The following is a 24,258-nucleotide window of genomic DNA, read 5'->3' on the forward strand; positions in this document are numbered from 1 at the left end:
TAGAGAGAGAGAGAGAGAGAGAGAGAGAGAGAGAGAGAGAGAGAGAGAGAGAGAGAGAGAGAGAGAAAAGCCCTTTTCTCAGCTCAAGTAAAAACCCATTCTTGGCTGCAGTTAGGATGGTACATAGAAAGCTACACAGAGTTCTGATATCTGGAAATTCCCTGAAACACAGAGACTGTGTTTTTTAAAAATATATATATGCAGAGGAAGGGGTTGAGCAGCGTGCCTTTCTTTATTCCCCTTCCCCCTCTTCTTTAGCTATTTTCCCTATAGAATACACAGCCAAATCCATGCTTTAAGGGTGGCAGCTTCTGCCTTCCACAAAGCACCCAGCCTTTCCACACACGCGCGCACACACACTTTATCTAAAGGCAGGGGGTGATAGAAGCACCCCGCCATCCAACAGTAAGATGAGAGTTAAATAGATTAGGAGAGTGCAAGAGAGAAGAGAGGAAGCAAGTGGGGGTCACTGCAGACACACGCTCTCCCCCCTCCCCTTTCCAACAGATTTTCTGCAGAGTCAGAAGTTATTATATGATTCTATGATTGAGAAAGAGAGAGAAACAGGGAAGAGTTAAAGCAGACAGGATGGTTTGACTCCTGCCCCCCAAGCTTTCCTTCCTCCCCAAAACCCTATGTAAAAACAAGCAAACGGAAAGCCCTGAGAGCTAGGGGGATGTGTGATGCTATATTATTCCCTACTCTTTCCTGAGAGAGACAAACGCTAGAGTATGGCAAAGCCCCCCCCCCCCGCTAACTCAGCAAACTAACTCCACAGCTTACCCATCCAAGTCAGATAGGAAAAGGAAGGTGGAGAGGGAGGAGGGTCAGCTTTCCAGGCAATGATTAGAAGCTCAGGCGAGGCTTGTGGTTTTGGGCTTAGGAACATTTATGACTAAAAGTTAGCTGCCTTTTTATCAGCAGTCCAATCAAGCCTACACAGCTTTTTACCCAGATGCCAGCTGTGCCCCTAAAGCAGGGGTGGGGAACCTTTTTTCCACCAAGAGCCATTTGGATATTTATAACATCATTCGCGGGCCATACAAAATTATCAACTTAAAAATTAGCCAACCAGGCCCCAAGCAGGCAGCTGCCCCAGATGACCCCCCCTCGGCACATGCAAGCAGGCAGGCTACCAACCGGTGGTGCGCTCACCCACCTGGTGGCACAGGATGGTCTGTTGCACCGGCCGGACGTACCCGTCCAGCCGCACACCGGCTCCTGCTACCTCTGCCTGCAGGGATGAAATGAAGACACACTGGCTAAGAACTCCCCCCCCCCCCGGCGAGCGCGCATTCTGGTCCTGCCCCTTTGTATGTGTTAAGTGCTGTCAAGTCGCTTCCGACTCATGGCGACCCTGTGAATGAAAGTCCTCCACAATGTCCTATTTTTGACAGCCTTGCTCAGATCTTGCTCAGATCACAGCAAAGGCTGTGGCTTCCTTTATTGAGTCAATCCATCTCTTGTTGGGTCTCTTGTTGCCCCCTTTAACCCCTCCATTGTTGCTGCTTCCGTACCCAGCCCTCTTGTAGTACAGAGGGAATACATTTCTCTATGGCCAGGTGGGAAAGGGTTAACACAGTTTCTTGGGCGGTCCTAGCAGCTCCATAGTTAACGACTTTTCTGCAAGGGGGGGAAAAGTTTCCTTTTCTTGGCAAAAGAAACCCACATCCGCCTTGAATAGAGGCTATTCCTATCCTCGGGAGGGGGCTGACTGCCAATCTTAGATCCTTTTGAGCTAGAGATCTGCCAGGACCCACGAAGGGCCAGGCCAAATGATTTTGCAGGCCTTAAACGGCCCCGGGCCTGACATTCCCCACCCCTGCCTTAAAGAGTGCTGGGGGAAAAATCTTCTGTCAGTGCAGCATTAGTAGGATATACTGCCATGATTTTTAGAAGTCTGGAAGGTTCTGCTTGCCTTTTGAGAGTTTAAACAACACTTTGGTTGTGAGGAAAGGCACACATACAACTGCAGTCCCCACCCCCAAGCAAGAACAATTCTACATGCTTTAAGCATTTAATCTTTTAGGATGTCCAAATAGGTCAGGAGAACGAACAACTTTTGATCCCTGTAGCTTGGAGAAGATTTGTCATCTACCTTTGAATAACAGCTGACATGTGTTGATTCTCCAACAGACAATATCCAAGGACTGAGGAGGGGTAGTTTCCATTTATCACACCTCCAAGGACACACTATCTGCTCTACGTAACCTGTTGGTGTTTTATGAAAGCTGCAAGGAAATTTGGTTGAAGTACCTTTAAAAAAGGTGAAATCAGTTTTGCATCCAGCTTTTTGAAGGTCTGAGTGTTTTACAGTAAAATCCTATGTAGTTACTCCTCTTTAAACCCACTAAAATAAATGGACTTAGACTGGAGTAAATTTGTTTAAGACTGTACTATTAGATCCAATCAGTGGCACAGGTAGGTAATTTTAGACTGTGGACTCAATGATCTTAGAGACACCCTCCCTTAAGATCATGCATCATTCAAATGGGAAGCTACAGTCTGGTTGGGGGGGGGCTACTCTGCCCATTGAACAACACCCACAGCTGTCATATTGGAGGCACAATATTAAAGATTCTTGCTCACTGCTACACTATACAATAACATGCCCAGCAACGGATACCATGGTTTTAACCCCTAATTATACTGTCTGAAACTAAATTCATGTCAGTAACAGAAGCAATAAGAGGAGGAGGGATCAATGTCTCCTGTCCACACTAGTCAACATCTGAACTTGCAGGGAATAAATAGAATATTAAAAGCCCAAGCAAGGAAATTTCAGCTTACAACTTTACCAGTGACTACCAGACCCTGTGAATATTACCATTGATGGGGATGTATATCCCTCCATCAACACTGCTAGTATCAAGTCATGAGTCATTGCTTCTAGTAGAAGCAGAGTCACTTTTTTATTTGTAGCATATATACCTGGTGGCGGTGAAGAGGCCTATGGCAAGAACACAAGACTACTTCAAGTAGTGATATGTGGGAGAGTTAGTTGGTTACTTAAGTTTTCTTAGTGAAGGTAAACAAGGCTCGATTGTGAAAAAGCAGGTGATTTGCTTTTCTGAAAGATGTCCATTCAAGCCAAGGTTCTCTTATATTATGCATCACAAGATTTCAGGAATTCAGATTTCATGCAATCCACCTGGACACTCTTGACTTGATATTCTGCTCTGGACAGCATGAATTAGCATATTGTTAGTTGCACTGTCATGAGCAAATCACGGCTCCTGAGCCTTAGTAGGGTTTAGGCTTACAGGTCCCCCATTTGTCTGGTCAGCCACTACCCCATTTGCTGGTCAGTCACTACAACCAGACAAAGCTAGACATTTTTCTGATCGCTCAGGAGGTTTGTCTATTGATATGACTGGCGGTAAAAGCCTCGGTTAACTTCTAGAATGGAAAGGTTGTCCAGGAAATTAGACAATCCTTCACTTGCAAAATCAAGACTAATTGAGCCTGTGGAGTTTTGGACCTAGCAAGAGCCTGTTCCCCTTCTGAGGGACAGAAAGCTGCTCAGACGACTGAATCCCCATCCAGCCAGGTTCCCCTTAATCCATCTCTCTGAATAGCTGGCACTACGACAGACCATATCAGAGGAAATCCCCATCTGACCAGTCTGATCTGAGGCTCCTTTCTCCCACTGCCTTCAGAGGCTTTGGTTGGGCACTTTCCAGCTCTCCTTGCCTTGGCACCTTCACTTGCATACTAGAGGGCTGAGAGGCTTAAGTGCTTCCCACCCCTTTGGGTCTCTGCTGGATAAATGTCATCAGTTGGGGCAAACTGAGGGTCACAGAGTTAAAACTACAGCATTCAAAAGAAATGGAAATTTATCAACAAAACGAAAAGCACAGATACATTATGCCTGCAAACTGAGCAAAGATCCAAAGACAAGCAATATAAACCATACTCCCCTTTTCCTAAGCTCTCTACATACCTTCAAAGATGTTAGTTTAAGGTCGGTTACTTATGCTTGCAGTTTCAAAAAGTCCAAAATAGTTCATTACCTCAGTTCCTTCCCCCACTGCGATCCTCAGCACTACATGCTCAAGATGGAGTCCAGGTGTAAACAAGAATGGCTTTCTTCTTCATGGCTTAAGATGAAATGGCCAAGGGCAACTAATTGTTTCTTCCTCATGGCCACGAGAATATATAATATACCTTTGCCCACTATCTTGTGGGTCTTCCTTTTCTTCCTGTTCAAGAGGGAAGGGATACTTTCTACCCTTTGGTCATTTAAACTCTGAATTCTTAGATGTGATTGTCTAGCTGAGGTGTGAACTGGTAGACCTTTTGTCTCTCCCTTGTGTCGCTTGCATTTGTGAAGCATCAGATTGCTCAGTGCATGCCTGAGCTGCGTTTCCCTTGTCAGTTAGCAAAAGCCAGTAGAAGCCATTCTGGCACTTGTCAGACATACACAGAGTGCAGACCCTCTTTTACTGAAGTTCTAACATGAAATTCTTAAAAGAATTTCTCAAGTACAGGGCCCTTCTCACCAGAGCCACTGGCCAACTGTAGTTTACTGAGCAGCTAGGGGATGAAACAAATTTGCAGTGGAACTGACTGCATGCATGACATAGCTCATTTTAGAGCTTCTCCAGGGCTGCAACTGCAGCAAACACACTTCTCTACCACCAATGCACCTGCCCAGTGCCATTCAGCAGAGCCATTTTGAGTGGCACAGGGCTTTCTACAGCTTAGGCCCACAAAAAGATATGGCAGAAAAGCAATGTTGCACTTACCTGTAACTGTTGTTCATTGAGTGGTCCTCTGTGCAGGCACACATCCCTCCCTCCTTCCCCTCTGTGGGCTGCTTCAGCTGTATTGGGTTGTTAGCTCCACGGTGGGTGAAGAGAGAGCTAAGGGATGGCTGCTCCCCTCTGTCATGTGGTCGGCAAGGCAGAAAGAGCCATTGACAGAGGGGGAGCATCCCTATCACTAGGCAGAAGCTTTCTATCGACAAATCTCCATGGCTGGCCTGCACATGTGCAGTACCCATGTGGGACTGCTCAGAGGCCACGGCAATGAACCCGTGGTAACTTGCTATGAGCAGTTTACAAAGCTCTTTCATCAAACTGCTTGCATCCATCCCAACTTGAATGCTAGGTTAATTACAAATGGGAAGCTGGATGTCCCTTGAGCTTCTACTTTATCTATGTTGACTAATGTTTCAGCTTGTACAGTTCAAGGATGTGGACAGGCTATTTAGAAAGAAAGGAGAGCCAGTATGGTGTAGCAGTTAAAGCAGGGGTCCCCAATATAGTGCCCGTGCACACCATGGTGCTCCATAGCACTTATTCTGGTGCCCACCAATTGCTTTTAGAAAGCTAGGTGGGGCTTTTAACCCGCAGGGCTTCTGATTGTCTGTGCAGATTAATAAGTATCCTGTTAAATAGAGCTTCTGCTGGAAATGTTGAAGTTACTATTAGAATTATGAATGACCTCACTCTCTGATATTTTGTGAGTGGCTCCACCTCCTGTGGCAGCCATTTTGTGAGTGTGCCCATCACACTCCAAAGGTGCCCACAGGCTCAAAAAAGATCAGGGTCCTCTGGGTTAACGTGTTGGACGATGAATGGGGAGACCTATGTTCTAATCCCTAATGTGCCCCGAAGCTCACTGGGTGAATCTACCTCATAGTGTTATTGTGAGGATAAAATGAGAAGAGAACCTTGTCTTCTGCATGAGTTTCATTGTGCCATTTATTAGCCATGGTTAACAGAAGTCAGTGTACCACTACACCCTTCACTTTATGCAAAACTCTAACTTGATGCTCACAGCATACTGTTAGAACCTACCATGAACTTTTCTGCCTGGGCAAAAGTCTGCATGACTTGATTGCAACTTAACACTGTCATATCAAAATGTAAACAAAACTCAAAACAGAAAAAAATAAGCACTTACATATTCCTTCACGTTTTTTGTCTTTACAGCTTTGTATGAATAATAAGCAGGATACAACATTCCAAAGACCAACCTGTTGAAAAATAGAAATATTTTAGGTTTGACAAAAGTTACACAAGTCAAGTGATGTGTATACCAATGCAACCTTAGAGTTATCAAGGAACCACAAAAGGCACGGGAAAGGAAATAATTACTTTTCTTCCCGTCACTTCAAAGGCATTCTTTGACTCCCAAAAGATCACCAAAGAACAGCTTTCCAGTACTACTGGCGAAAGCTGGCCAGTCCAAATTAAAGAACAATGTGAACTTCCACCCCAGCAAAAGTTACATATTTCAGCCACAATCCAACCCAAACTTAAGCATGGCCAGGATCCCTGAAATCAAAGGGCCAAATGTAGCATTGGCCTTCGGCCTCTATGTATCTCTTCCCTTCCTAATCACAGCACGCAAGACTTTTCAAATCCACTCTCCAGTCAAGCAATTAGCCTCAAATGAGTTTGCTGTTGATGGAAATTAGTACACATTGCCCTCTGTCCATATTTCTTGTTGTATCTCTCAAGCCTATCTACAAGAACTTACAACAAAACATAGAAATATTGGTAAAGATTATTTCTCCCCCCCATAGGTTTGACACAAATAACCGCTATTACTTTCCTTTTTCCTTTCCTTTATCCCTTAGAAGCTCCTTGATCTATTGATCTTAAGCAGCGTAATTTTACAACAACAAATTATTTATTAGGTCTATGACCGCAGTCTTGGACCAAGAAAGGAGGGAGGGATAGGGAAACAGGGAAGGGATGAGAAACATAATGTTTGAGGGATATAAGGACTGGAATAAATCTTACTACTGACAATGTAGCATTGGGATCCTTTTCACTTAATAAAAAAGGAGTCATATCAGACACAGAGGCATTAGATTTATATATTAAAAGGGGAAAGATATAATGTGATCTACGTTTCTCATAAAAGCAGCATTCCAAAAGGGATTGAGCTAATGAATCAATAGAGCCAGAAGAGAAGGACAGGTCCTTTCTGGGTACGGTATATTCAAAATTCTGCCTTGCATAACTATAGAGGAGTTAGCATTCAGTCTATCTAAACACAAGGCTCTAGAAAGACAAGGAGTTGTCAAATAATAAGTATAAGCGGGCAAACTGATTACCGCTATTACAGTCTGTAGTACGAGTCATATTTGCCATTCCTACAAGAACACCCTCATATTTAGATGGTGCCTAGAGGCTTTCAGCCCATTCCTGAAGGGGAGGGCAGTTAGGCGACAGCCAGGAGCAGCACAGCCACGCCGCCTCCACAGAGGCTTCCCGGCCGCCAAAAATAAAAGGAATTTAAAATATAATAGAAGGGAAACACCCCCATTGAAAACAGCAAGGCTTCGCCACCAAAAAAGGTGGCGTAGCAATGCTGTAGCATAATGGGGTGTTCCTGGGGCAAAAGGGTTTAGGAAGCTGTCTTAAGGCAGCTCTGCTCCCAGGAAAGCCCCGGGAATGCCCCTCAAGCCAGGATGGGCTTTCCCTTCCCAGAACTCCCTGCTGGCATAGCTGCACTGGCAGTGGAGGCCGATGCAGCTCTGTGGCTCCCCGACGCCGGCATGTTTGCCTCCCGGAATGGCATAAGTGCCCCTTATCGCGGATTAAAGGGCCCCTTACAGGGTCACAGGGTCACGGTGGCTCCTAAACTTTGCCCCCCCCCTTCAGGATTGCAGCCTTTGGAGTGGAGGTTCAGCAGTTTAATGGGCTGATACCAGCTCAGCAGCGACAGTTGGTTTAGGTGACCAGCAGTGACTCATGTTGAATTTAGCAGATAGCTCAAGAATATGGGACACCACATGTTATACAGAATGCTGTCACATGGGACGCAAAAGGGAATTCCTTTCCAGCTTGACTAAGAACTACTTTGTTAATAAATGAAGACGGTTGATATTTCAGGTAAACAGCAACAGTCACAAATTACCTTGTGAACAGATTACTAGTAACAAATCAAGGTAAACAAATCTGGTTATTTATCAGAATGTATTTGGCATTCTCAGGTGCTTACAGTTTACTATGCCCCTTGTAAAACATATTGCACATGTGCAAACAGCATCATCCATTATCTGAAAATTTCGACCAGCAGAACCATTTGAATAAAAAGTGTTCTCTGAAACATTTTATTTAGAAAGTTTATCTACTACCACTCCAGAGACACTCTCAAATCAGCAAAATAGAAACAAAAGATGACAAAACCATAGTTTTACTGTAATCTAATAATCTACAATCTCAATACTACTGGGTACATTGTAGCAAAGGCCTCTAGGACAATTACAAAAAATCTTGAGGTCAACCACTGTGTAACTAATGGTTAGAAATACAAAAAAAAAAAAAAAAAATTCTATTGCAGAAAGCACTGCCAGGGTTCTTTGAGTTCTTGCACATTTCTATTGAGTTTTCCAGGAACACTAATTGTATTTATTTATTTAAAACCTTTCTATTCCACTTTATCTCCTGGGACGCAACGTGATAAACAATGCAGCAGTCACTGCGAGAGTTACAATCCTTGTTACAGGTGCATGCTGATGCAGCAGGCGGTATCGGGTTTGGGGTTTATTTCACGGGGCGGTAGTGTGCTCAGAAGTGGACAGCTGCTTAGGCTCAGTCAGGGACATTGAGGGACCTAACTTTTTTGGAGCTTTCCCCGATTTTGGTTGCAGTTTGTATTTGGGGGGACACTCTTGCAAACTTACAGGTCCTTTTTTGGCGTCATAACTAAGCAGTTGTCCGGGTCATAAACAGGCAGTCCTCACACTGTTCGGGTCATGCATCCCATGTGCAAATCTGTTTTAATTTGTCTGAACAACCAAAATCTCCTTTTTCACCAAGTATGTTCCAGGGCTCAATAACAAAATTGTGGATGTATTATCTTGATTTCAGGAAACGAGGTTCAGGACATTGGCACCAGGTGCAAACCAGCATCCATAACGCTTCCCAGAAAACCTGTGGTACCTTGGAGGCAGCTAATTTGGCAGGGAGTATTCAGCTCAGGCCCTGACCTGGATGGCCCAGGCTAGCCTGATCTCATCAGCTCTCAGAAGCTAAGCAGGGTCAGCCCTGGTTAGTATTTGGATGGGAGACCACCCAGGAATACCAGAGTTGCTGTGCAGAGGAAGGCACTGGCAAACCACCTCTGTTAGTCTCTTGCCATGAAAACCCCAAAAGGGGTCACCATAAGTCGGCTGCGACTTGAAGGCACTTTACACACACATTCAGCTCAGTCGCCCCCCCCCCACATTGCGTTCTTACGCATGGGTTTTTCAGTTGGCCATGACATTCGCAGTGAGTATAGGGGGGCCTGGGTCTCTGCTTGTCTCCCAGGACACTGCACTAAGGTACCTTGTTTTTATGAAAGTGTGAAGCTTGTTGCATAGGACAATGGGCTTTGGCTGCGCTATCCTTTTACAGCAAAGCACATGGGTACTCTGACCCCTGCTGTTCTTTTATCATACAAAGGGCATTGCAAGGCTAGAAGGGAATCTCCTCCCACCCCCATACACGTCACCCTATAACCTATAAAATGCTTTTAGTTTTGCTGCAGCTGCTTTTTGCTATATTCAAAATTCAAACGTATTCTGTTTGAGTCAGTTTTCATGCTTACCACCTTTAGGGCTTTTTTTTTTTTTTTTGCAGCAAGTTAGTCTCTGCTTCCAGCAATGACAAATCATTGGCGACAATGAAGGGGTTAAAGGGGGCGGGGCCAGAATGAGCGTGGGGGGGAGTTCTTAGCCAGTGTGTCCTCATTTCATCCCTGCAGGTGGAGGTAACAGGAGACGGCTGTAGAATCCGGCCCCGACCTTGTGGAACAAGAGCAGCTCCGGCATGTGGCTGGACGGCTACGCCCAGCTGGTGCAACAGACCATCCTGTGCCACCAGGTGGGCGAGTGCGCCACCGGTTGGATAACTGCCTGCTTGCCCATGGGGGGATCACCTGGGGCAGCTGCCTGTTTGGGGCTTGGTTGGCTACTTTTTAAGTTGATAATTTTGTATGGCCCTCGAATGATGTTATAAATATCCAAGTGGCCCTTGGCGGAAAAAAGGTTCCCCACCCCTGTCCTAGTGGTACCACTGTTACGCCACTCTGGCTACTGCCCCAACAATTGGGTTGGGAGATGTTTTCATCGGGTGACAGGATGGTCACTTGATGTGCTGGATCTGCCCCTCATGCTTAGCCAAATTGCTCCTTTGTCTGTTGTAACCAATAAAGCTGTGGCCTTTTTTTCAATACCCAGCTATCTGTTGTATGCTGTATTTATTCATCAATTTGGTTGGGTGGGGGAAGCGGCTCTTGCATCTGGGTCTGCAAACTACTTAGTCGGTACATGCCATTGCGTAGTTCAGAGAATTTCTGTGGTCCTCATGGGAATTCACACTGCTTAGCCTATCCTGCTTTGATTAATCTGTTTTAATGGCTGAACAATATAGACAGTTTCCCACCTTTATATTGTTTCTTAGATGTATTGTACTATTTTTATTTCACTGTTCTCTAACTTTGTAATCCTATTTTATTGTACCATTTGTTGTATCTACTATTCTGGCTTTAATTGCAATTGTTGCTGAATTCCATAATCTGCTTTGAGTTTCTATGAAAAAAACAGACTTTAAATGAAGTAATTCCTATTTTTACTTTGTACCATTTGCTTATGCATAGACTCACTAATGTATTTTGCTGCCAGTTTCAGTTTTCCATCTTTATAAATGTAATAAAGTAAGTTTTAAAGAAAATTGTATGTTAACATTTCTACCCCGCTCTCCCCAACCCAAAGGTCGGGTGACCAAGATTTTTAAGACAACTAAAAATTCATAAATTCAAATCTGAACATCAGGCTGGAAGTACCCAATTGTTTTGCAGGAAGATTTATAGACTAATTCTCTGTAGATAACACTGGGTAGTGGGGCGGCATGGAGAATCCTTGCACTGGAGTTACCTTGGCTACTGTAAAAACAGAACAGTCTTTCAGGTAGAGGGGGAAGAGATAATGACTGCAGGAAATCCAGTAGATGGGTAGGATCGTGTCTGCCACTCAGTGTAACAGCAGTGGTAAAGTCTGCCCCTCTCATGCCTGGAATTTGGGAGAGGGGCAGGGGTTATCACTGCAGTAATGCTGAAGGTCAGACAAACCAAACTTCAGTCTAATTTTGCCTATGACCCCCCCTAACTTGCTGCCTTAGAGCCACTGTGGTGAAGTGGTTTGAGTACTGGAGTGTTAGACTGTTGGAGTAGGAACTGAGAGACCCAGGTTTGAACCCCTGCTTTGCCATGGAAGCCTTCTCGGTGATCATAGGCCAGTGATACACACTCAGCCTAACCTACCTCACAGAGCTGTTGTGAGGATAAAATGGACAAGAGAACAATGTAAGCCGCTTTAGGTCCCCATTGGGGAGAAAGGTGGAGAATAAATGAAATAAATAACTGGAACTGGGCTGGTGGTGACCTCAAGTTTTAACTAGCTACCAAGTCCAGCCGAAATTTGTGGAATTGTATGTCTGAGGCTGCCTTTGACTATTGACAAAATGGTGCTGCTACTAAAATGCAGTGCGCTTTATCCTTCAAAGGCATGTTTTTAATGAATTTTTAATAAAATAAATTAAATCCATACCTTTGAGGCAGGATTGTTTATAAGTCTAAGAATCAATGAGCTTCCCCACTCCCATTCTAAAGATGGGCATATAATTCTTCTCATTAAGCTAAACCAAGTATTTCTGGCTGATCCTAACACTATAGAGACCAAGGACACATAGCAAAGATAAAAAAGGCTTCTAAGAAAACCTGCAGCATATTATTTTGTACTGGGGAAGATAGTTTCCAGTTAGAAATCTACTACACTCAACGTAGTGGGCTGTGATTCTCTAGAGACCATCTTGCTACCTAGTAACATTATTTTAGTTTATGTGTTTCACCAGCATGTTCAGAATTAACGAGTCACATTCTTTCAATGAGGATTTAAAAAAAAAAACTCAAAGAGCTCACTTCTACTTAATTCTTGGTTGCCATGGTAGCCTGATGAACCATGCTGTAAATCACCAGATGGCTGTTTTCAATTCCAAACAGGTGCTGGCAACACTCCAGTTCTTTCAAATACTTCCTACAGCCTCCATTTCTGTAGAGAATAGGTTTCAACAAATGTATGCAATGGTTTGCAAGCCGTAGACTGCACATAATGAAGCATATGCATAACCTATTTATGTTCACCCCAAACATGTTCTAACAACTGTCTCCCACCTACACCAGCCATCTAAAAGTAGTGTCAATGAGTTCAAGGATTCCATACAGCTTACGTGAATAAGTCAATTAAATAAAAGTGATTACCACAACAAGCTTTGCTTCTGGTCAACCAAAACTGGGCTCCTACGTAAGAAAATGCCAGGCTCCTGAAAAGTAGTCTACATTAATAAAAACCAACTCTCTGATCTGGATCAAGCCAAGGTAACAAGGTTTATGCAAGTGTTTTGCTTCTTTGAAAAATAATAAGAGGGGGAAGTAATTCAGCAGGGATGCTGACCAAATACAGACAATGTAATAGCTACCTGCCTCTTAACTGATTAAATTGGCATATAATCAACATCTCACATACACATAACAAAAGCTTCCTCTCTCTGCTAAAGATGAACTTGAAAACTGCCTCTCATCAACTTAAAAAGGTAAAGGTCCCCTGTGCAAGCACCAGGTCATTCCTGACCCATGGGGTGACGTCACATCCCGACGTTTCCTAGGCAGACTTTTGTTTACCGGGTGGTTTGCCAGTGCCTTCCCCAGTCATCTCCCCTTTACCCCCAGCAAGCTGGGTACTCATTTCACCGACCTCGGAAAAATAGAAGGCTGAGTCAACCTTGAGTCGGCTACCTGAAACCAACTTCCGTTGGGATCGAACTCAGGTCGTGAGCAGAGCTTTTGGCTGCAGCTTACCACTCTGCACCACGGGGCTCTTAATGGTATTGTTACCACTGTATAATTTACCTTAGGACTGCCTAAAGTCTTCTTCTAGGAGATAGCTTCTTCATGGGAGATGATTTGGCTTATCTGGTGTATAAGGCGCCTTTTTCTTATCTAGTTTAAGAAATTATGCAAGACAATTTCACCCAGCAAGCCTTGTTATCGTATTATTTCCGGAATTTTTTTTTCTGCTAGTCTGATAGGTTATTGTTGGGCTTGAAATACTTTTATGGGAGAGCTGGATTTTGTGGTAGGTCAGAACATAAGAAAAGCTATGCTGGATCAGACCAAGACCCATGAAGACCAGCAGTCTATTCACACTGGCCAACCAGGCGCCTCTAGGAAGCCCACAAACAAGGAGAGCAAGAAGCTGTTCCTGTTGGCAGCAGAGGATAGGACTCACAATAATTTTAAATTGCGAGTGAAGAGATACCAGCTGGATATTAGGGGGGGGGGAATTTAACACTAAGAGTTGTTCAACTAGGGAGGTGGGAGCTCCCCCTCACTGGCAGTCCTTAAGGAGAGGTTGGACAAACACTTGTCATGGATGCTCTAGGCTGAGCAGGGGCCTTCCAACTCTATGATTCTAAGACAACTGCAGCAGCATCCTGCCTGTGTTCTATAGAGAATATGTACGAATGAAGCATGCATATTCTCTAAAGTATCAGTATCCTCTGATACTATAGAGAATATGCATGCTTCATTACTAGTATTCATTACTAGTATTCAGTCATGCTAGGAAAAGTAATCCACCACCACAGGCAAGACAGGAAAGAAAAAGAATAGAAACATTTTAGGCTATGTAACACTACATGAGAAGTAATAAGATGGCTGTGAATGGATCTCTTCGTAGTGGTGTTTTATGCATGGTCGCTTTAACCTCCTTTATTCCCCATTTCAGCCAGGATAAAAATTTTCAGTATGCACGCTATCTCATTCCTTGGAAGCTCAACGCTGTTTTGACGCAAAACCCGTTTTTTTCCCATTCCTCTTCTGGCCTGAATTAAACCGTTCATCCCGGCTCATTCCGGAGTCACAGAGCGTGCATATTCCATTCTCGGGTTGAGCTTCCCTGCACCATCACGCCCCACCCTTTCCAAACCCCCTCCTCAAAGCAACATGCAGGGAAAAACAGAAGATTGGCTTCTCTCACAGCCAATCACAAAGCAGTGTGTAAAGAGGCGGGGATTCAAGTGCTTCCTGCTACCTCGGAGCTCTTTCTGAGCAAAAGCAAGGCTTTTTTTTAAAGAGGTTGGGTTTCTCCCCCCCCACACACACACACACACCTTTTCTTTCAGGTAGCTCCGTTTTTTGTTCTTAAAATGTTTTTTAATGTGGCAGTTGGGTTTGTGGGGGGAAGAAAATCTTCTCTCACGGGGAGCACTGCAAAGTAAGCCAATTACAGAGCAGCATTTAAAGGGGTGGGACTTGATTTGAGCTTGGAAGACTGTTTTTCTGTATTTATAGTTCGATTAGCACACAGTTTCATCCCTAATCATTCAAGCGAATGCATACAATTTCCCCCAACCAGGGTTACTTTAATGTGCGATGAGCCAAGGTCCAAGCAGGGAGATCCAACCCATGCATAAAAGACCCAAGACTGTAGTGTCACTTACAGAAAAAAAGTCTGCCTTCCAAGAAGTTTCTGCATAGCTTCAGATATCCATGAAAGTTTGCAGGGCTTGAGAGACTGGAGATGCACATTAAATGGAATTGAATACACTGCATCTCCCCTCTCATCAAGGAACTCAGGGAAGACTTTTTCTTGTGTGCCTGAAGTCAGCTATCTAGTACATCATGCTGTAAGAGCTAAGACAATTGTCTGTGCTATTCAAACTAAAAACTGAACCTTGATTACTTACCGAGAAGGTTCCTTCTCCTCTGAGATAACAAAGGGCATCTTGCAGATAGACGGGTGTTTCCGTTCCTGGTGCGTAGATAGGAAGTACAAAAAAGATCGACCTCACTTCCTGTCCCCTGGCCGGAAACGCCCCTTCGTCTTCACTTGAGACTTCCAGAGCTACGTCGTATTCCAGGAGTATCCATGGACAGGAATCTGTAAGGGTAATTAGAAAAGGACAACACAGGCCAATTTTCAGGGGCTGGGATGTTGTAACTTTAATCAGGATTAAACTGGAGTAACTTGCAGTACATTGAACTTGGGTCAGCTATCAAACAACCACCTTAAACTTTTATTTCTATTTTTATTCTTATTTATTTTTGTTCACGCATTTCACGTGCAACTCGTCGAACAGGTAGCATCAAGGTGCTCTAGTCTTTGCCCCAGGGTGGGGCCAAGATGCCCTTCGTACCTCAGAGGAGAAGGAACCTTCTCGGTAAGTAATCAAGGTCCTGTTCTCCCTGAGGTGAAGGGCATCTTGCAGATAGACGGGATGTCCAAGAGCTGATTCGTCGAAGGGTGGGAGTCTTCTGAAAGGATGTGTTGGAGCACCCAAGGTCCGAAGGCAGCATCAGCCAAGGAAAACTGATTCAGCCGGTAGTGACGCACGAAGGTCGAAACTGATGACCAGGTGGCTGCCTTGCAAATCTCCTCGACTGACACCCTGTTGTCGAACGCCGCTGAGGTGGTGGTGCTGCGGATTGAGTGTGCAGTGATGCCAGGCGGGACAGGCCTGTTGCTGAGCCTGTATGCTTCCTCAATGCACTTACGCAGTGCCCTGCTGATGGTAGGCTTGGAGAATGGTCTTCCCTTGTTGGGAGCGGCCACAGAGATGAACAGAGCGTCGGTCTGTCGGAATGGCGCAGTGCGAGTGATGTATATGTATAGGGCTCGCTGCAGGTAGAGGGTGTGCCATTCCTTTTCCCGTGGGTGTTGTGGGTGTGGTGCGAAGGAGGGAAGGTGAATCTCCTGCTGTCTGTGGAAGACTGTATTGACTTTTGGAATGAAGGTGGGGTCCGGCCTTAGGACCACCTTGTCCTTTAGAAAAATGCAGAGACCTGGGCAGGAGGACAGGGCGGCGAGCTCAGAGACCTGGCGGGCTGATGTGACTGCCATGAGGAAGAGAGTTTTCATGAGAAGGGCCTTCAGGGGTGCCTCGGCAAGAGGCTCAAAGGGCGACCGGGTGAGTGCTGTGAGTACCACGTGCAGTCACCAGGTTGGAAATCTGTGGACGACAGGAGGCAAAAGCAGGCCCCCTCAGGAAGGTGAGAACCGTGAAAGGCCCATCAGGAAGGTGAGAACGTGTGGATGCCTGGAGGTGGCGTAGTCTCCCAGGCGGGGAACTATTATGGTGATGGCTGCTAGTTGTTTACGCAAGGTGGAGGGCCGCAATCCCTGTTGCGCCCCCTCCTGCAGGAAGGTCAGTAGTGCAGCCGTGGTAGGTTCCAGCGGGTCGAATCCCTTGCACCTACACCAACGTACGAACGCCTTCCATGCGGAATTGTAAATGTGCTGGGTGGAAGGCCGTCTGGCTGCCAGCATAGTGGTGACCACCTCAGGAGTCTAGCCTAGATCGAGGAGCCTTTTCTTCTAAATACCCAGACGGTCAAGCAAAACCAATCTGGATCCGGATGCAGAATCAGCCCCTGGTGTAGCAAGTCCCTGGATACTGGTATCCTCCACGGTGGCTGAATGGACAGCTCCTGGAGAGTGGGGTACCAGGGCCTGCGTGGCCAGTCTGGAGCCACGAACAAGGCTGTCGCCCCTTCTTGTCGCAGCTTCCGCAGGGCTTTTGGGATGACAGGAAGAGGAGGGAAGGCGTAGAGTAGTCCCGTTGGCCAAGGGGCCAGCAGGGCATCCGTCTGCTCTGCCTGAGGATGTGAGTAGCATGAGAAGAATCGAGGTAGCTCACTGTTGGGACGGCGACGCGAAGAGGTCTACTGTCGGCCGGCTGAAGCAAGCAGAGAGCGTGTGGAATACTCGGGGCTGCAGTGACCATTCCCCCTCGTCCACCTTTCTGCTCAACCAGTCTGCCTGTGTGTTCAGCTCGCCCCGGATGTGTTCTGCCTTAGGGAACGCAGGTGCCTCTCTGCCCACCATAGGATCCGGCTGGCTTCCTGGTGAAGAGCTGATGATCTGGACCCACCTTGTTTGTTCAGGTGGGCCTTTGCAGCCACATTGTCTGTCCGGACGAGGACGTGGTGAGAGGATATTGTCTGCTGGAAGGATCTGAGTGCTCGGTAGATGGCTCGGAGCTCGAGCTGATTGATGTGGAGGGATCGTTCCCTCTCCGTCCAGGTGTCCTGTGCCACCTGGTGGTTCACTGTGGTGCCCCAGCCCTCTAGGCTGGCGTCGGTGAAGATCTGTATAGTCATCTGATGCCAATACTGATGGCCCTTCTGCAGGTTGGCGGGGTTCAGCCACCATCAGAGGCTGTGTTTTACCTCTTGAGACAGGGTCAGGCGAATGTTCCTCTTCTTCAGGATGAGCTGCTGGTATGGTTTGAGAAACCATTGGAGGGGGCGTGCGTGGAAGCGAGACCATGTGACAGAGTCTATGCATGCGATCATGTGACCCTGTAGCCAAGCCAGCGAGGACAGACCAGTTGTTTTCGAGTTGAACGCCCCTCGGGCCAGGGAAGAGATTTTTGTGGCCTTGTCCTTTGGAAGGAAGAGGGTGCTGCAGGTGGTATCTATGACTACTCCCAGGTGCTGTAGGCGCCGAGTTGGGGACATGTGACTCTTGTACAAGTTGATGAGGGAGCCGTGATTTTGTAGAGTCTGCACGACTCTCCGGGTGTGCTGTACAGCCCGATGCTTCGATGGGGCGGCGATGAGCAGGTCGTCTAGATAGAGTAGACGTGTATTCCCTCCGTCCGAAGCAGGGCCACCAGGGTGACCAGGACCTTGGTGAACACCCTGGGGGCGGAGGAAGGGCCGAAGGGGAGCGCCCAGAATTGGAAGTGGCGGTCCATGTAGTTGAAGCGCAGGAAGCGTCGGTGGGCGTCGCCAATGTGTACGTGTGGATACGCTTCCGTCAGGTCTATGCAGGACATGAAGTCGTTTGGCCAGAGCGCCTCCACGATGGAGCGGAGAGTATCCATTCGGAATCGTTTGGCTCGGATGAATCTGTTGAAGTGTTTTAAATCCAGAATGGCTCGCCAGTCTCCGTTCCTTTTGGGAACGGTGAAGAAGATGGATAGACTCCGGAGAATCTCTCTGGTGCCGGTATGGTTTCGATAGCCTCGATGTTTAGTAGGTGATCGACGGCAGCCCGGGTCCTCGTGTGCTTGTCGCGGTTGGACGACCTCAGTGATTGAATGACCCGGTCGGGAGGGAGAAGTCAGAATTCGATCAGATAACCCTTGTGGATTATCTGCCCCACCCAGCAGTCGGGGTAGGATTGAGCCCACTGGTGACTGAATTGGCTCAGCCTTCCTCCCACTGGGGCGGGCCCGGAGTCACTGTCTTTTTGGTTTTTTGAAGCGACGTGTTCTGTCGCCTCTGTAGGCCTGGAAACCTCTGCTGGGCCTGCTGCCTCCCCTTGCTGTGCCCCTATTGCTCGGCCACGCTGGGCGCCCACCCTCTGGTCTTGGGCATGGCAGGGAATGAAAGGACCGAAAGGAGTGGTAGGAAGAGGAGGGTCATCCTCTGCTGTTCTTCCTGAAATTATGCAGCAGCGCTTTCTTTTTATCCTTCGTCTTGACGAGGATCTGGTCCAGCCTTTCCCCAAAGAGCCAGCCTCCCTGGCAGGGGTAGGCTAGGAGCGTGGCCTTGGAGGAAAAATCTGCAGCCCATGGGCGTATCCACAGTGCTCGCCTGATGACCGTATTGGCTGCCGCTGCCCTGGCGCTGAGGGTCAGGGAGTCTAAGGTAGTGTCTGCCAAGAAGGTGATTGCCCTCTGCACCCTGTTCATGCCCTCCGTGGCTTGCTTGTTATCAGGAGGAAGGTTGCCAGTTTCCTAGCCCAGACTATGGCTGCTCTGGCGATGAGGGATGCAGTGGCGGAGGCTTGTATGGCCATGGTGAGAGTCTCATGCGCCTTCTTGGCAGTTTGGTCAACCCGCCTGTCTAGGGGATCCTTCAGGGAGCCCATGCCATCCTCGGATAGGAGCCCCGAGGAGTGCAGAGCTCCCACTGGCGCATCCACCAGTGGGGGCTTGAGCATGTCCATGGCGTGGGGGGCCAGGTTGTATAAGGCCCTCCCGTTCCTTGGCAGCTGCTTATGTGAGGTTGGTCTTTCCCATTCCCGCTTGACTATGTCTTCGAAGAATTCGGGGAATGGGACGGACCTGGTGGATGGTTGGGACCTGGGAAAGAGGTCTTGGGGCCCCCTGGGGCGAGCGTGGGTCTTGCCCTCTTCAGCTGGCTCATTGTCAGTAAGGTCCAGAGCCATGATGGCCTTGGAGAGGAGGTGCTGGAAGTCCTCTCTGGCAAAGAGCCTGGAGTGATGCTCAGTAGGGGTTTGGATCTCTTCCTCATTGGAGAGCTCCCCCTCCTCCCTTCCCTCTGGGTCTGAGTCTATGGAGGGGTCTGGGGATTCCTCCCTGTGACTAGGGCTCTGAGGGGGCCAGCCCTTCCTCGCAGCCTTGGTGGGCCAGAGGGGCGGGACTTCCACGGGGCTGCGGGCATGGCTCTCGTTCCCGGGGCTCTCGGGTTCTGGGGAGGACTCACGATGCGAGGCCTCAGAACCTCCCCCGCGTGTAGAGGTGAGGGAGGCTGCCTGCAAAAAAGGGAACTCCTCCTGGAGAACCTGCCTCATAAGGGCCATTAGGCCTTCCGCCCTCTGCCCCCCCTCCGACAAATAGGGCCGTTGTAGTTCACCCGACAGTCGAAGGGTCTGTTGACAATGTGTAGAGGGAGCCGCGTCCTAGTGCGAGGAGCCGATTCGTGCCGCCGCCGCTGCTCCGGGGAGCATTGTTCCCTTCCCGGGTCCTCGTCAGCTTCTCGGGCCGGGCGGGCCTTGGGCGCCTTCGGGCCGCGCTGGCGGGGCTTCTTTTCCGTCTCCTCCTTGTCGGTGTGCTTCCTTTTGCGCCTGCTGCCAGTCTTGTCAGTTGAGGAGGTGGTCCCGGGCGGCTCCCTCTTGCACGCCCGCTGGCCGGCTGGTTTGGAGGTTCCGGCAGCCGCCGCTTCTGCGGGGAGCTGGTCGTGCGCCATGCCGCCACTGGACTCTGCCACCGCAGTGGGGAGTCCGCAGGAGTCCTTGTTTGTGGGCTGTGCCGCCTCCGCGGACGCCCTGCCGGCCGCCTTACTGCTGCCCTGCTCGACCGCATCCACGGGAGCTTGGGCACCCAAGGTCCCCTGCCTGGTGCTCGGCAGACCGGCCACGTGGTCCTCCAGCCGGAGGAACCCATCCGCGCTGGTGCCGGGCTGCGAAGTCATCCTCAAGGCTTAGGGGTAGCCTGGGATGCCAGAAGAATAAAAAGAACGAGTGGCCTGAGAACCTGAAAAAAAGAAAAAATTTGATGGTGTTGGTTGCTATCAAAGCAACCAGAGGAGCTGCCTATCTGAGCGAGGCAGGAAAGAAAGTGGAGACGAAGGGGCGTTTCCGGCCAGGGGACAGGAAGTGAGGTCGATCTTTTTTGTACTTCCTGCCTATCTACATACCAGGAACGGAAACACCCGTCTATCTGCAAGATGCCCTTCACCTCAGGGAGAACTTTCAGAAGCTTTTCAAAAAGACCTTGAGTATGTTGATGGAAGACAGATGTAATAGGCTACAATAGACATGAAGGAAGGATCTTCAGTCCCTGAATGAAAGAGATGATTCAGCCATTATTGACAGTAAGACAAGGAGAAGGGTGGTGGTGGATGGTGCCTCCCTAATGAGAAGGACAGATGAGGCTGTGCGTTGACTGGACCTGTTTGCCAGTGAAGAGTGCTGTCTTGCAGTGCACAGATCTAGGAAGTGACAGCAAGATTTATCAAGCCCATAAACAGTGATATACGTTTTTCCAGAAAAGTTTGAAATGAAAAAAAATTCTAATACCCTAAATAAAGTTCAATTTGATTTATAATGTTCTGACATATTCAGTAAAACAAATTCAAGAGTACCTCTTGTTAATTTTATGTCCTAGTAGCAGTACTTGAATCAAAATATCTGATCAGGGGAACAAAATAAATCAAATTAGAGTAAAAGCTTTGTTAATTGGCATCCATGGGGAACCAGTGCTGCCGCTTAACCAGAGATGCCAATTAACGAAGGTTTTACTTGGCGCCTGCCCAGCTCACACAACCACGGCTGATTACAGCCATGTGAATCTGGCAGTATGCTGGTTAACTGAGCTTTCTGGTTAAGCGCGTGTAAGGTAAAACTTTCAGTGTTATTATTGGCATAATACTCGTAAACATTTTTAAAAACCATATATCCTGTACTTCCCCTTAAGGGGAAAGCCAACAAAAGCACTATCTAAACAAATTTTAGCACACACAAATAACTGTACATGATTTGCCATGGATGTGGCTGTTCAGTCCTCTAGTTCAACTTAATTTTATTTTCTTCCAAGGAGGCCACAAGGCACCTTTAGTTTCATGGTCACTTTTCATAGCATCATTTGTGTTACATGACTGTTCTATGTCTCCTAGCACATGGTAGAATTCTAGCTTTGGATTTGATTAGACCTGCACTGCCAAATCATGTGAAGTTATAACTTGATTTTTTATTTGGATTACTCCATGTATTTGTGGTTTAATCTCTCCCTGCCCCCATTTTATAAATCAAGACATACACATATTCCACCACACAATTCCCAGGAATAATCACCTGACAAACATTAATTACAACTCTGAAACTGCTACTTTGGCCTAACATTGTGTTGACAATAGCATTCATTCATGGATATTAATTTTATGAAACTATGACTCTTTAGACATGACCAATTCTCTGTTGAAAATTTTCTACACAATTTCTCTGCCTTCTCCAGGTTCATTAACCTTTCCTGCTTATCTACATGGGAATGAAATATTGTTACATCATGACTATGAGGCTCTAGGAAGGATGGTCAAAGAATGTGGGGATCGGGTAGTATTAATTCTTCCTGAAAAGGTATATTATTATAAAGTAAGTAAAAAAAAATACTTCAGGTATATGACTGCCTATCTCTGACTTGGAAAATGGCCCAGGCCAGCCCGATCTCATCAGATCTTGGAAGCTAAGTAGGCTGGTTAGTACTTGGATGGGAGACTACCAAGGAATACCAGGGTTGTTATGCAGAGGAAGGAAGTGGCATCTCTTGTCTTGAAAACCATACTGGGTCATCGTACGTCAGCTGTGACTTGAAGGCACTTTTCACCATAACCATGGCTGTCTATACAGATACTGGGTTTTTTATTAGAATTTTTATTGACTTTTTGATATAAAGAAATTACAGGAGAAAAAGAAAGAAAGAAAAAAGATTTTAAACAAAATTAAAACAAGTTAACAGAAATAACAAAAAATTATATAGAATTAAAAGTAAAAGTCCCCTTCCCTCCCTCGTGTTACGTGCCCACCCACCCCCCATTGTGACTTCTGGAGAAGTACCCCTTAACTTTATATCATCCACTATATATTTAGTTTCCCTTTACTACAATATTTTATTTACAACTTTCACAATCTTCATAAAATCAATCTTTGCCGTGTTAGCCCAGTGTACAAAGGCCTTATGCCAGTCTTTTTAAAACTCTTCTACATCATTTCCATGTAGACTATTAGTTAATTTGGCCATTTGTACAAAATATATTACTTTGTCTCTCCAATCCTTTAAAAGAAACCTAGTTTCTCCCTTCCAGGTTTTAGCTAGTATTATTCTTGCAGCCTATACAGATACTGTTGAGACAGGTCTTGTTTCTGGGAACACGGTGTAAGGACTACTGGCAAGAGACTAGCTGTACCTCATAAGGACTGTGGTAGGGTTTGAAAACCCTGATCAACTGAGAGGGATGGAGACACAAGCCTAAAGGGGTACTAAACATAAGGACTAGAGTACAACAGAAATAACTGCCAGGAGTTGTGATGTGTTTTGAGGTGTCCCCACAAACAACTAACAGGAAAGTCTCTGGAGCACTACAATATTTGTGGGTTTCATCTAAATGCTAGTGGTCAGTCTTAGGGAATAAACTTGAGCTAGAACTCCTAGTACAAGGGGACAAATAGGTATAACTGACTGGATAACTCCCATGATTGGAATGTAGCCACAAAAGAAAAAAACAGGGAGATCCTCTGGTATCCTTTCGTAGATATCTGGGCATGGCCTTTTTCTTACTCCTGATTTTCATCAAAATCTTATCTAGTTTGTCCCTGAACAACCTGTCGCCCTGGAAGGGGTAGACCATCACAGTTGATTTGGAATGAGGGTCGGCTTGCCACAGGGTTTGCCTCATGGTAGCTGCCACAGCCATTGAACGAGCTGCGAACATCATGACACTCAGTGCCGTTAGAATTCAGGAATCGATTCCAGGCCCTTCCGGTGGCGGCAGAGCCAGAAACACTGCCAGCGGAAGAATCACAAACATAAGGAAGACAGAGGAAGGAGAATAGGGGAGAAATGAAGAAATGGCACTGGAAGGAAAAGGAAAGTGCTGGTTGTCGGTGACTCCCTGCTGAAGGGTATGGAATGTCATGTGTCCAGGCCAGACACCATGGCCCGAAATGGAGCATTGTTCTACTCACCGTGAATGCTCATTCTCGGAACTGAGGCGAAGGCGTCTTGATTCGTGGGTTATTTCCCTCCATCTTTAGGGTAGGCAGGACTAAATTCTTATTGGCTTCCTGTCTTCCCTTGGTGGGAAATAGCCTGCTAAGCCTCAGATACAGACTTGCCTAGCTACTAATAAACAGGAATGAAGCTCCTTGATCAATAACAGTCAACAACACATGAAAAAACGATACAATAAACAGTGGAACCCGAAAAAATAGGAACTTGCGCCCTCAGGGGATTTTTGGTGATAACGGGAAAAACCATACTTTGAGTAGGGATCCTACCATACTGATTATGGAGGAAGAAAAAAGGTTGAATTAACTCTGGATTAGGAGTGTACTACGTTGAAATAAATATGCACGGGTGGGCAAGACGCCTTCGCCTCAGTTCCGAGAATGAGCATTCACGGTGAGTAGAACAATGCTCCATTCTCCAAACTGAGGCTGCTGCGTCTTGATTCGTGGGACCTCCAAGAGCTCCCTAACGGGTGGGAAGTGCCTCCTATTCCACGACATGTTGAAGGACTCTACGCCCAAAAGCTGCCCACTTATTTATCCTATAGTGCTTGGTGAATGTCGATACCGAAGCCCACGTGGCAGCTTTACAAATTTCTTCTACCGAAGCTTGTTGATCAAAAGCCGCAGAAGTGGCCGCGCTCCTAAGGGAGTGCGCTGTAATCCCCTCGGGAACTGGCTTCCCCAATGAATTGTATGCCTGAGCAATGCACCGCTTGAGGGTATTGCTAATAGCTGATGCTGACATTCTCTTTCCCCTACCTGGATTGGATATTCCG

At 46.8% G+C, this 24,258-nt stretch overlaps 1 protein-coding gene across 1 annotated transcript in view; it reads right to left on the reverse strand.

Moving 5' to 3' along the window:
- REEP3 (receptor accessory protein 3) overlaps positions 1-24,258 on the reverse strand; it is an 87,382-nt gene that overhangs the window by 43,467 nt on the left and 19,657 nt on the right. The window contains exon 2 of the mRNA XM_056849760.1: positions 5,911-5,983. Within this exon, the coding sequence (XP_056705738.1) occupies positions 5,911-5,983 (73 nt within the window). The remainder of the gene's footprint in view (positions 1-5,910; positions 5,984-24,258) is intronic.

Source organism: Euleptes europaea, chromosome 5, assembly GCF_029931775.1.
Source record: "Euleptes europaea isolate rEulEur1 chromosome 5, rEulEur1.hap1, whole genome shotgun sequence".
NCBI lineage: Eukaryota > Metazoa > Chordata > Lepidosauria > Squamata > Sphaerodactylidae > Euleptes > Euleptes europaea.